Genomic DNA, 12,791 nt, shown 5'->3' on the forward strand with positions numbered 1-12,791 from the left:
GTAATGGAAGTGTTGTGTCTTTTTATGAGTAACCGAATTGAGGGAGGCCTTCTCAAAGGTCTTAGTATTGGAATGAATGAGGTGGAAGTCTCCCATCTTTTCTTAGGTGACATCATCATTTCATGTCAAGAGGACCCCCATAAAATCTTTGGTCCTAGGTGTATTCTTCTCAGGTTTTAAGCAGTCTCAGATTTGAAGGTGGACTTAAAACTGAATTCATTCCAATTGAGAACAACACTGAGGGGCCTCTCTTTGTAGCCTTTGGGTCGCAAGCTAGGGGCTTTTCTAATTACCTATCTTGGTGTTTCTCTTGGAGCTAAATTCCAAGAAAAAAGAGTTTGGAACCCCATCATTGAAAGATTTGAGAGGAAGCTAGCCAAAAAAGGATCCTTCGTGTATAATCTTGCATAATCTCGAATGTTTTCAATTCTAGTACTTAGACCAAATGATACAATGCAAGCAAAAGTTCCTAGATTCATGGAAATAAAAACTTCGTATAAGTTATCATGTTTGCATATCCATCATATGAGTCTCCAATAATTATTCCAATAAATACGTATCCGATTTGTTGACCTATGGACGAATATGCAAGCATGTGTTTCATGCTTGTTTACGTAATAGCACTGATATCCCACAATATCATGGTAAGAATAGCTAGGATTTCCAAAATAAGATGGCATTTGTTTGATGAAAAATAAAAAGGAATATTGGAAATTCGAGTGGCTACAACTGATGTAGCTACTTTCAAAGTAACAAAAAGAAAAGCAACGACTAGGTTGGAGATGGAATTATTTGTCCAAAGGAGGGGGGGACTTAGCCTTATTAAGAGCAATTTATTAAATCTCCTTGTCAATTCAAAAGAAGGTTAGAAGGAATTCAAAAGAAATTTCGTTGGGTGAGTTCGGGGGATGAGGGTTTCAAATAAGAAATATCATCTTGTCATGGGGGCTGTAAACCAACCTATTAGTATCAGATACGGAGGTTTAGGCTGAAATTTCTCTCTCTCTCTCTCTCCACCTTCAACAACGACTTCCTTGGGAAATGGCTTTGGAGATTCATGAAGAGAAGGATCATCTTTGGAGGGGAAATATGGCTTCAAAATATGGTTTCTAGCATAATGGTTGGACTACTAAAGTTAAGGAGCGTATGGTGTTTGAGTTTGGAAATTCATTAGGAATGGTTGGGATGATTTTTTTCTCCCACATTAGTTTCCAAGTGGGGAATGGAGATAGTATTTTATTTTGGCATGATATTTGGTGCAGCCAATTTTTTTAGCACAAAATTCTTCTATTTTCAATTTGGCTTTTGACAATGACCTTATGAGTAATTATCTCAAAATTCTGTCTGAGGATTTTTTTGGAAAGTTCCCCCTTGGTTAGAAATTCTTTTGGTTGGGAAATTGACCATCTACAAATTTTCATGGTAGCTTGTACAAAATTCAATATGGGAGCACTAATAATGATCTCACGTGGATCTTGAATGAAAGTGGAATATTTAATGGTCAGATCCTACTATAGAAAACTCATTCGTCCAACAAAAAACTAGCAATCAGCCAATGGCTTTCCCTAGAGGTCCATGTGGAAAACAGCGGCCCCCACATTGGTTGCTTTCTTCGTAGAGGAGGCTGCCCCTTGTTAACAGGTGCTTTGGTTTTTGTGAAAAGGCTGAATCCGTTGATAATGCACCTTGGCAAGAATCCTTCGGAACTCGCCACTTCTCTAATCAGGCAGCAGCAGCGGATTAGTGCCAAAACAGTGGAAGGAGAACTATAGGCTGGGAAACATATCTCCTCTAGCAAGGAGAAGAAGAAAGCTTTGTCCATTGTTCCCCTTGCCATTTTTTGGTTTGTGTGTAGGGAAGAAATAAGAGAGCTTTTCAAGTATTGACCATGCCCTTAAATATTAGGGCAAAGGACATTCCCCTAAGATTTGGCAAAAAGACAAGGGCGTTCTAAGTTTTTAAAAATTTCATGAACCTCGCTTGAGGTTTGGAAAAAGATGCATACCTCCCTTGAAAATTTGAGAAACCTCTTCTAACTTTTGATTTTTTGGACACTTTTAGCCTCATCTTGTGCTTGTCTTTTTGCCAAATATAAGGGGATGTTCATATCTTTGTGTCAAGCCTCAGGGAGACTATTTTTGAGACCTCAGGGGGTCCATCAATAGTTACCAATATTTATCAAATTTGTTCCCATCTAATAGATTGTTATTTGATCAAATGACAAAGACATTGTTGAGAAAAAAGATGGATTTTCTTGGATGAAATGAAAATTCGATAGATATAACAAGAGAGTCTTTTGGCCAAACCTTAAGGGTCGTTTGTGGAGTTTTTGAAGCCTCAAGGGATGTTTGTGTCTTTTCGTCAAAACTGAGGGGAGGTGAGTGTCTTTTTCTGTAAATATTTTTGAAGACCAAGGTCTCATATTTTGATTTCAACTCAAATTTTGAAGCTCCAAAAGTATGGAAATTTCAACCAAAATTTCAATTTGAAAAAATAACAAAAACTTGTAGTAAAACATGGAATTCTTTTATGAAACTTTAGAAATGGTATTAGACTAATATATTGCAAGTTAAATATGTCTAAATTGTGTATATGAGGTGGAAAAGTTGTAATATGTGTGTCAAACATATTTGTAAGATAATGTCAATTAAACATAATTAGTAAATACAAATGAAATTCATAAATCAGTTAAATATTATTTATTATACAAATAATGATAATTTAGACATGAATGGTTGAGTAAAATGTTGTTGTGAGTTTATATTTTCATATAATGGCAAAATCCTTATAATAATCTTTTGTTTCAATAAAAAAAAAAAATAAATTTAAGAGAGAAATTTTACTTCACTTCTAAATCTCTCATTTGAATCTTGAGAAAATTTCATTCTATAGTTAAAATTTCAATAAGTTTTGCTAAAATTTTGAGATTTCAATAAATTTGGATGACTCATTGAAATTTTGATGAAAATAACGTAAGACAGAAATCGACTGCCATTTCGATTTCAAAGGTGATGGAAATCGGAATTTCGACAGAAATTTCAACAATTTTGTGGAAATTTAAGACCTTGTTAAAGACCAATGGATTGCTAATGGCATATTTATTGGTTTTTGGTTGACTTTCTTGTAATTTTTGATTTATTTGACACCCTGCTGTGCAGGAAATTTCCTTCTCTTGTTTATACTTTGGATGGCATCCCCTTGGTGGCCTTTAATGAAATTCTCTTTGTTGAATTTGATAAAAAAATTTGAAATTGATGGCATGGTTTTAAATCGTGCTAGTGGGTAGCATAACGTAATGGTAACGGGAAGCGGGAGTAGCGGATGTTACATAACGGGAAGCGGTTGTAATGGTGGTGAATTGTTTTGAAGCATGCACAACCTTGTGCATATTAGCGTACTTGCATGTTTTAAGCTTTTAGCCCTTCTTAGAAAGAGTTTTAGTGTATTTTGGATCCATTAGTTCGATTAACTAAGTTATTTGATAAGGGCAACAAGTTTCCATTTGTTTCCATTGCTAGAAAAATTACGTGTGTGCGCGTATTTATATGTCTCATTGTTCTTATCTGTGATAAATTCTTACGTTTGCTAAATTAATTAATAAAAAAAAAATACATTATACACTTCATTAATCTATTAGACACATAAGACATACGAACAATACAAATATAAAATAGCTAGAAAAGAAAGAAGGTTGAAGTTGAAAAATATAGAACATAAATATCACATTACTAATATTGTCAAAATAAAATATTTTCCTACCAAGTTAGTATTTTCAAATTATTAATTAATGCCTCTCTTTGGAGTATTTAAAGAAATAGTAAATTTGGTATCATTGTCATCTTCATTATAATCTTTTCCCCCTCTCGCCACATTGTATATTGAGAATGATTTATGAAAGAGGGAAAAAGTGAGAAGAAAAAGTAAAAAATAAAATAATTTTTTTTGGCGTAACAGCCTTGTAGCGGTTACGTAACGGCCGTAGTGGCCTTTATGTAACGGTCGCGGTCCATAACGGCCACTACAACCGTTATTTTTCTTCCTACCGATTTCGAGGTTTGTAATGGTATCGGTAACCCAAAAAACTGTTACGTAACGACTTTACGAAGAAGAAGAAGCAGGTATGAACACGTCCTTAAATTTTGATTTTGACTCAAATTTCGAAGCTCCCAAAGTACGAAAATTTAAACAGAAATTTCGATTTCAATTTGAAAAAATGACGGAAATCATTAGTAAAGCATGAAATTCTTTGTGAAACCTTAGAAATGGTTCACATACATGATAATGTAAGCTTTAGGACTAATATATTACAAGTTAAATACATCCATGTTGTGTATGAGGTGGAAAAGTTGTAATATTGTATGTGTATCAAAAGTATTTGTAAGATAATGTGCATTAAACATATTTAGTTTGTACAAATGAACTTCATAAATCATTTAAATATTATTTATTATACAAATAATGATAATTTAGACATGAATGGTTAAATAAAATGTTTTTGTAAGTTTATTTTTTTGTATAATTTCAAAAGCACTTGTAATAAACTTTTGTTTCGATAAAAATAAATAAAATACATTAAGAGAGAAATTTTACTTCACTCTAAAATCTCTCATTTGAATTTCGAGGAAATTCCATTGCATAGTTAATATTTCGAAAAGTGTCACTAAAATTTTTAGATTTCGATAAATTTTGGATGATTTGTTGAGATTTCGATGGAAATCACACAAGATGGAAATCGACTTCCATTTCGATTTTGAGGGTGACGGAAATCGGAAATTTCAATGGAACTTTCGACAAATTTGTGGAAATTTGGGACCCTATGAACGACATTTGCAATTTCTATAAAAATTCTATGTTCAAAACTGGAAGTTAAGAAACATATTTGAGGGGGTTATAGAATTTATTTAGGTTAGTGAGGATATAGCCTCTTGGTTTGCATGAGGTTTTGATTGCCCTCAGCCCTTGTTCAGGATGGATTCTCTATGACATTCTAGAAAACAAATTGTGCTTGAAAAGGACATGACGATGATTTTAGAAGATTTTTATGCAACAGAGGACTTTGTGGACAAGCTTAATGCAACTTTTATAGCCTTGATTTCTTTAAAAAAATGTGCTGCCATCAGTACAAAAGTTGTTGGGCCTATCAACCTTGTTGGGAGTGTGATGGATTCTCTATGACATTCTAGAAAACAAATTGTGCTTGAAAAGGACATGACAATGATATTAGAAGATTTTTATGCAACAGAGGATTTTGTGGACAAGCTTAATGCAACTTTTATAGCCTTGATTTCGTTTAAAAACATGTGCTGCCATCAGTATAAAAGTTGTTGGGCCTATCAACCTTGTTGGGAGTGTCTGTAGGCTCATTTTAGAAGTGTTTGCTTCAGACTGAAAAGGGTGATAAGGGAAGTGATTTGACTGTGCCACTATGCTTTTGTCGAGGGGTGACAAATTATGAATGCTACCTTGGTTCCAAATGAGGTGGTTGTCAATCACATAAAAAGGGAGGATGGCATGGTGATATGCAAATTAGCCATAGAAATGGCTTTTGACCATGTTTATTGGGACTTGTGTATGTAATGGACATAATAGGTTTTTGTTAATAGTGATGCAGATGGATTAAATGGTAATCCTACAGGGTTCTTCAGATCCACTAGAGGTCTTAGGCAGAGGGACCCTCTGTCTCCCTTCGTTTATTTTGGTCATCAACATCCTAAGTAGGATGTTAATATACACAACTGACAATGATCTTATTAAGGGCTTTGGTGTTGAAGTAAGATTTAACAACATGAATATTTCTCATCTACATTTTACAGATGACACCATGATCTTGTGCAAATTCTCACGTGCACTGTAGTTTGCTTTGGAGTAGTCTCCAGCCATGAGGTCAACTTAAGCAGAAGTGAGTTAATCACCTAGCGAGAATAGGTTGAGGGAGGTTACTGGTTGACAGTTGGCACTTTCGGATGCAGTTTGGGATCACTTTGTACGGCTTATTTGGGGTTGCCTCTTTGGGCAGAGTTTAAAGAGAAACACATGTGGGGTCATGTTGTCAATAAATATGAGAAAAAAGCTTGCTGGAAGGAAGAGGAATCTCCTATCAAAAGGAGGAAGGATTACTTTCATTGAAAGCAATTTCTTTTGCCTATTTCCTATATGTTTCTATTTCCCATCCCCAGTTCTGTGGTGAAGAGGCTGGAAGGCATTCAAAAGAGATTTTTACAAGGAGTTCAGTTATGACTTAGTTAAGTGGAGGTAGTTAAATTAGCTTTAAAATGAGGGGGTTTACTCATTAAATCTCTCGCTAGCTTCAAGAAAGCCCTTCTTGGGACGTGGATTTGGCACTCCATGGTTGAAAAAGTGTCCTATGGAGGAAGGTTGTTGGTTCCAAATGTGGCTGATATAGAAATGGGTATCCATGGGGGATGTTAACGAGGTATATTGGGTGGAGGTTTGGAGATGGATTAGGAGGGAGTAGGATGAAATTTGGTAGCATGTGGGTCTTGTAGTTGAGAAAGGAACTTTGGTTCTCTAGGGCATGACAATTGGTGTGGTGATCAAGCTCTCAAATTTCAATATCCATAGCCCTTTTGGCTTGCAAAAGAGGGGAATGCTCTGGTTGCAAACTGTATCACTTGGGTAACGACACATGACTTGGAACAGTAATTTTCAAGAACGGTCACTAAATTGGGAATTAGAAAAACTTTATGAGTTTCTAATAGTTTGCTGAGGAAAACATTGAGTGCTGAGAATGTAAGTTAAAAAGGAGATGGGGGGAAGCTTTCTACGATGAGATTACAAGCAGGAGGGCGGAGTCTGTCAGTTCAGTTTTTCTTGGAAAGCTATATGAAGAGGTCCAGCAGAAGTAGCCTTCTTTACTAGAGAGGTAGCCTGGCACAGGACCTCATCAAAATAATGTACAATATGTTTCTTAACAAAAGAACAATAGTCTGTCCACCATCTTCCGCTTCACTATTCGTGGGCCAAGGAGCTTTGGGAAACAGCACTTTCTATTGTGGGTCTTTCTTGGATAAGAGCTGGATTAACTGCAGAAGAATTGTGGGCTTGGTCAGGAATTAGAGTTTGTATTGAAAAAAAAGCCCAATTAATCCCTTTTACTAGTTTTTAAATTGTAGGAGAGGAATAGAAGAGCCTTCAAGGTTGGAAACCTGTCTTGTTTGACTCAAAAATAAATGGTTAAAAATCTTGACTTTGTTTACTGGAAGTTATGAAATGTATGTGCAGTGCTTTTGAATCTTGTTTATATTTTGAAGTGAGTTGTACTTTGGTTGGCGTTCCCTGGTGCCTTTCTAATGAATCTGCCTCATTTTTACTGATAAAAAGTTACTTTGCCCAAGCATGATGAGGTTGCCCTGTTTTACATTCTTTGATTTGCATTTTACTTTGACACATGGCAGTTATTTTTTTTCTCCTGTCTCAAGGGTTTGTGGGTTCAGGAACTTGATTGGGAAGATATTACAATGGAAGGATGATCTAAACATCATAAATCTTTATTGATGATTTTTTATGCCTTTTGCTTTTTTTTTTTTTATTAAGTGAATTGTTCCAATTTTCTAATGTGCAGTATTGTGAGAATATATTTTGCCTTCTAAAAACAACATGTTGAAATTCCATGCATGGGAACTGTATTCATGGCTGAAACAGTTCATGGAAATGATAATAGGATGAAATTGATTCTTTTGCTGTAAACATTCTGTAATTAATTGTAGTTTGAAGAGAAACGTGGAAAAGACCTTTGGAATTTCTTTAGCTCATGAAATTGAATCTTTATTGATGATTTTTTATGCCTTTTGCTTTTTTTTTTTTATTAAGTGAATTGTTCCAATTTTCTAATGTGCAGTATTGTGAGAATATATTTTGCCTTCTAAAAACTACATGTTGAAATTCCATGCATGGGAACTGTATTCATGGCTGAAACAGTTCATGGAAATGATAATAGGATGAAATTGATTCTTTTGCTGTAAACATTCTGTAATTAATTGTAGTTTGAAGAGAAACGTGGAAAAGACCTTTGGAATTTCTTTAGCTCATGTGTTTGACTTTTATAATACATCTTCCTTCAAATAATTTCAACTGTTGTTCTCATCAGTTTTTGAATACATGCTGATAGTTGAAGTTCAAAATTTTATTTGCTTGTTTTTGGTTCTGTTTGGATATTTTTTGAGCAATGGATTGTGGCATGCAGGTTAAAGAACTCACTGACCAATTTCCTGCAGCGACTCCGCTTGCTTTAGTTCTAAAAAAGTTTCTGGCAGATCGTAGCCTGGACCAGTCCTACTCTGGTGGTTTAAGTTCGTATTGTTTGGTAAGTTGTTCTTCATTAGCCAATCTGATTGTGTAAAACCATCATTCAGTTTGTTTTGTTTAGTTGAGAGGATAGTATGTGCCATTTTGAGTAGATAAATTCATGCCATCAGGTTTTGGAATTTCAGTATTCAATTTGTGAATGGTCAGATACAGTTTTCTTATTAAATATGAGCAAAAGAGCCCGGTGTTTCTATTTTCATGTAAGCTGCCCTACTGGCAAGTGTATGGACAATACACATTGTCTATCAGGGGTTTGAATCTCATCTCATTACCTGGTTGTTGGTAGGAATTAAGGGGTGATCCAACTTCTGGAGTTTTCAAGCTTGGCTCTTGGGCCAGGTTGGGGTTCTTCTCATTGAAAAGGAGCCTGATGTTTCTATACATTGATAGGTGCAGTGTACACTGGTTGTGTAGTGACTCATGGATCCTAGAAATATTTCACCATAATATGATAATTGAGATGGTAATATTTTAGATTGGTGTATATGAATTTCCATCATAACTAGCTCTAATCATCCATTAGATGGTCACGGAGTGCATGTGATTGTAGTATCATCTGCATAAATATTTTGTCAGTAGGTGTCTTAAGACTTTGAAATTTGGCTTTGGATTAAAATGGTACCCTCTCTCTTTCCCTCTCTGTGTCTGTCTTTCATATGTCAACCATCTGTTTTTTTTTTGTATTGCAGGTCATAATGATCATACGTTTTCTTCAGCATGAACATCATCTTGGCCGCTCTATAAACCAAGTAAAATATATTTTTTTCCCTGGGATTCATTCCATATTCTCCCCATTTTAGTGAGATTTAAGTTCATTTCACTTTTAAAGTGTTCCTTGTTTTTTATATTTAGATATCTTGAAGACCACTGGAAAATAATTGTATATTCAGATAACTCATTCGATTCTATGTTGCTGTAAATAACCAGTCCATATACAGAAATCCAAAATAGTATGATTTATTAATGAACAAATTTATTTGCTTGTTTTATGAATTCTTTTGCTTGAATGCTTCCTTTAGTAGGTAGATTTATGGATATGTGTTCTCTTAAGTAATCCAGCCAAATAGTTGTACTTGGTTTTGTCGAGGGGATGCTGTCCAACTCCCATATAATAAGAAAATAAAAAGAAGAATTATTTTTTAAAATTTATTTTTTAGTTTCAACTGAATGGATATATATATATATATGGCTCTTTGTGCTGTGTGAAATTTTCCAAATTACAAGTGGTTTATTTGGCTGTATATGTTGATCATATTAAGGCTTCCCTTGTTTTTGTTTCCTATCTCTGAATAATACAGAAATGCTTCTTTTAATCACAACGCTTATATTTTTTTTTGCAGAATTTTGGAAGCCTTCTGATGGATTTTCTTTACTTCTTTGGGTAAGTCAGAACTCGTCTGTTATAAATTATTTCTTTTTCTATGTTAAAACTGATTTCAACATCTGACTTTGGATTATTGTTACATATTATTATAGATATGCGTAGTTTACAAGTATACAGTCTTCTTTTATGCAATCATTGTCATCACTCAATTGTCTGGTTTATCCAGGAATGTGTTTGATCCCCGCCTAATGCGTATTTCAGTTCAGGGTAGTGGAGTATATATAAATAGGGAAAGAGGGTACAGGTAATACTTGCACCTTTTTGCTTTCATTGCTGCAATTTGCTTATGGCATCAGCTTCCTTAATGTTAGCCTTATTTTTTGACGTATTGATAACCCACCCATCAATCTTGTAGCATTGATCCAATTCACATTGATGATCCTCTATTTCCGTCAAATAACGTGGGGAGGAATTGCTTTCGGATACATCAGTGTATCAAGGTCAGCTTGCATTTGCATCTACTTCTTTCTCATAAAAATGCTGTGCATGATTTGGTGATGATGGTTGGCCTATTTGTGTAATCATATTGGTTGATTCAGACCAAATAAAGAATCAAATTGATCGCTGCAATTTTTTAATCATGATACATCATACGTGTCAAGGAAGTGGTTAAAACTGTTTTCAAAATTCTCCCAAAGCTTATTATGAAATTATGCTGATGTATCAGCGAGGAGCTTGGTGAAAATATTTACATGTTCACGATTTAATTTGTTGACATAAAAGAGTGAATGGAAGCTTGAATTGAATTTTCCTGTGTGACACAGTTGTCTTCATTTGTGAAACTGTTTGCTTGGGTTTGAAGTGCCTATGTGTATGAAGGGCATGAGAACTCATGCAAATCAATTGACCACTCAAAAAAGGGGAAACAAAGTAATAAAGAAAATGATACTCTTTTTTGAGAGATAAATATCCATTTCTTTTATTGTGCCTATATTTATATGTCAAAAATCGTTGCATTGAGTTCTTTGCAGTTCAAAATCTTGGTTTGTTGAGCTTTTGCCTTTCATATCTGTTTGGCTGCCTTGACAACTGGAAAGTCTCATTCCCAGAAGATTTCATTTGATGCTTCTGTTAATTTTTTTAATTTTTATTTGAAGTGGATGTTCATGGGTGGGAAGGTGAATTTAAAGTTGCAACTGCGGGTAATCATGGCAAATATAAATATATCTGGATGCTATGAACCATCATTAATGATATCTTCGTTCCATCTGAAAATTTATGTTTCATTTCCTTACATTTTTATGCAATTCAATAGGGTCATGATGCTTCATCCATATGGGCTACAGATTCAATAGTTGTAATTCTTGGTTTAAATAGAGTTCCTAAACAGTTCAGGTGTATTGTAAGTGATGGCATAAAGCATTTTGTCTTCCCTTGTAGCATGAATGTTTTGGTATTTAAATTTTTACGTATAAAGGCCTTTTGACTGTGTGTGTTACATGCTTTGCTTTATAGCATCATTTATGCCATAAATTTTTTTGAAATGTTTTTTGGAACTGCCTTGTAGTTGTTTTAAGCCTTCTGAATGAATTGCTTTTGTTCAAGAGGTGCAGTCTATTTCACAGGGGCTTGTAAGCCTGCTGTTGGTCAACATGATTACAAAGTCTGTCTTAGGGAAACTCTTGACAGGAAAATATCCTTTGAAATGATATGTGTGTGCAGCCTATTCATGAGTTTTCTAACTGCTAATGCACAATTTATACTTCAAAGATAACACACTGGCATTGGCTATGGATACATTATGCTTAACTATGGAATATCCTGAGGAACACTGACAGCTGAATAAAATTGTGTGATTAATATAGTCAATTATTTGTGTGCAGGCATTTTCAGAGGCCTTTGCTGTTCTGGAGAATGAGCTCGCCTGCCTTCCAAATGATGGTGATTCAAGTATTAAGCCACCATATAGGCTGCTTCCTAAAATTGTCCTGAGTATTGATCATTTATGAGGATTTTGAAAACCTGGTGCCTTCCATATTACAAAGGTACTCATATAGCACTGTGCTAATTCAACCCCTTCTCCTCCCTCTTCCCTTTTCATGCCTTGTTTTTGTTCTGGAGAAAGAATAATTCCAGAGCAGTGCTCAAGAAAACCAAACACACGCAAACATGCTTGCACACACATGTACAGTCTGGCTGAAGCCTTTAAGCTTGTGCTTTTGAATTGAAATGATGAAATTGCATACATGGGCAGGATATTTTTTGATTAGTAAAGGAAACTTAGTTGAGAAGGCATCAAGGGGGTGCCAGCGCGTGTTACAGTAAGTGAAGCACCGTGAAGGGTGTCACAAAAATCAAAGATTACATCATAGTCATTAACAACAGTCCTACTATGCCAGCTATTGACTGCAGCAATGTCTTAAAAGGCTTAATCGAGGCTCGCCTCAAGGCAAGTTATGCCTAAAACACCTTGAGGCTTAATTTAAATGACCAATTCCCAAAAAGGCTAACACTTTACACACTCAGCCTTATGCATTTGCGCAAAAGGCGTGCACCTTTTTACTTGAGGCTTACGCATTTTGAGTGTGTGATTCTCAAGTAAGATTTGGCTAGAAAATATGACCTCCATTTTTATATAAAAGGAATGCCGTGATATGAGTTGATTTCTAAAACTCTTGAACCTCAACCTTTCCAAAACAATTTAGTTGTATCTTAGATCATGAAAAATAATTTGAACTTTGTAATGTTATAGCTATCTCTTGTCATGATTTATGTAATGAATTTATGCTAGCAATTTTTTTGAATGGCCAACAAGAAGTTTGCAAATTATATTTGAATTTTTTTTTTTTACATTATATTTGTGATTTTCTTAATTTTTTCTTTATTTTTAAAATATATAATTTATTTAAATATTTTATCTAAAAATAAAATCTCAAAAGGCTTACACCCCAACACCTTAAGGCTTATGCCCCAACGCCTTAAGGGTTACGCCTCGCCTCTTAAAGGTTAGAGCTCCTTGCCTTGCGCATTCGCCTTTTACAACATTGGACTGTAGTAAACCACAGGATATTTTTTGCTGATCTGGATTGCTGAGGGTGGATCTTTAAACACTCGCCTATCCTCTCGTTCCAAATGCACCAGA

The 12,791-nt window shown here is 34.9% G+C and overlaps 1 protein-coding gene across 17 annotated transcripts in view; it reads left to right on the top strand.

The window, feature by feature from the left end:
- LOC131166376 (uncharacterized) overlaps positions 1 to 12,791 on the top strand; it is a 76,047-nt gene that overhangs the window by 24,669 nt on the left and 38,587 nt on the right. For 15 of the 17 annotated variants that reach the window (XR_009139824.1, XR_009139819.1, XR_009139816.1 and 12 more), the window contains exons 10-15: positions 8,204 to 8,323; positions 9,015 to 9,074; positions 9,666 to 9,706; positions 9,876 to 9,953; positions 10,065 to 10,149; positions 11,533 to 11,694. Coding sequence is in view for 2 of the 17 variants with exons in the window: in XM_058124865.1 (XP_057980848.1) it covers positions 8,204 to 8,323; positions 9,015 to 9,074; positions 9,666 to 9,706; positions 9,876 to 9,953; positions 10,065 to 10,149; positions 11,533 to 11,658 (510 nt within the window). In the remaining 15 variants the exon portion in view is untranslated. Of the gene's footprint in view, positions 1 to 8,203; positions 8,324 to 9,014; positions 9,075 to 9,665; positions 9,707 to 9,875; positions 9,954 to 10,064; positions 10,150 to 11,532; positions 11,695 to 11,903; positions 11,972 to 12,791 lie in introns of those variants that run through there. The other 2 variants (XM_058124865.1, XM_058124866.1) reach the window with 2 other exon arrangements.

This window comes from Malania oleifera, chromosome 10, assembly GCF_029873635.1.
Source record: "Malania oleifera isolate guangnan ecotype guangnan chromosome 10, ASM2987363v1, whole genome shotgun sequence".
Taxonomy (NCBI): Eukaryota; Viridiplantae; Streptophyta; class Magnoliopsida; order Santalales; family Ximeniaceae; genus Malania; species Malania oleifera.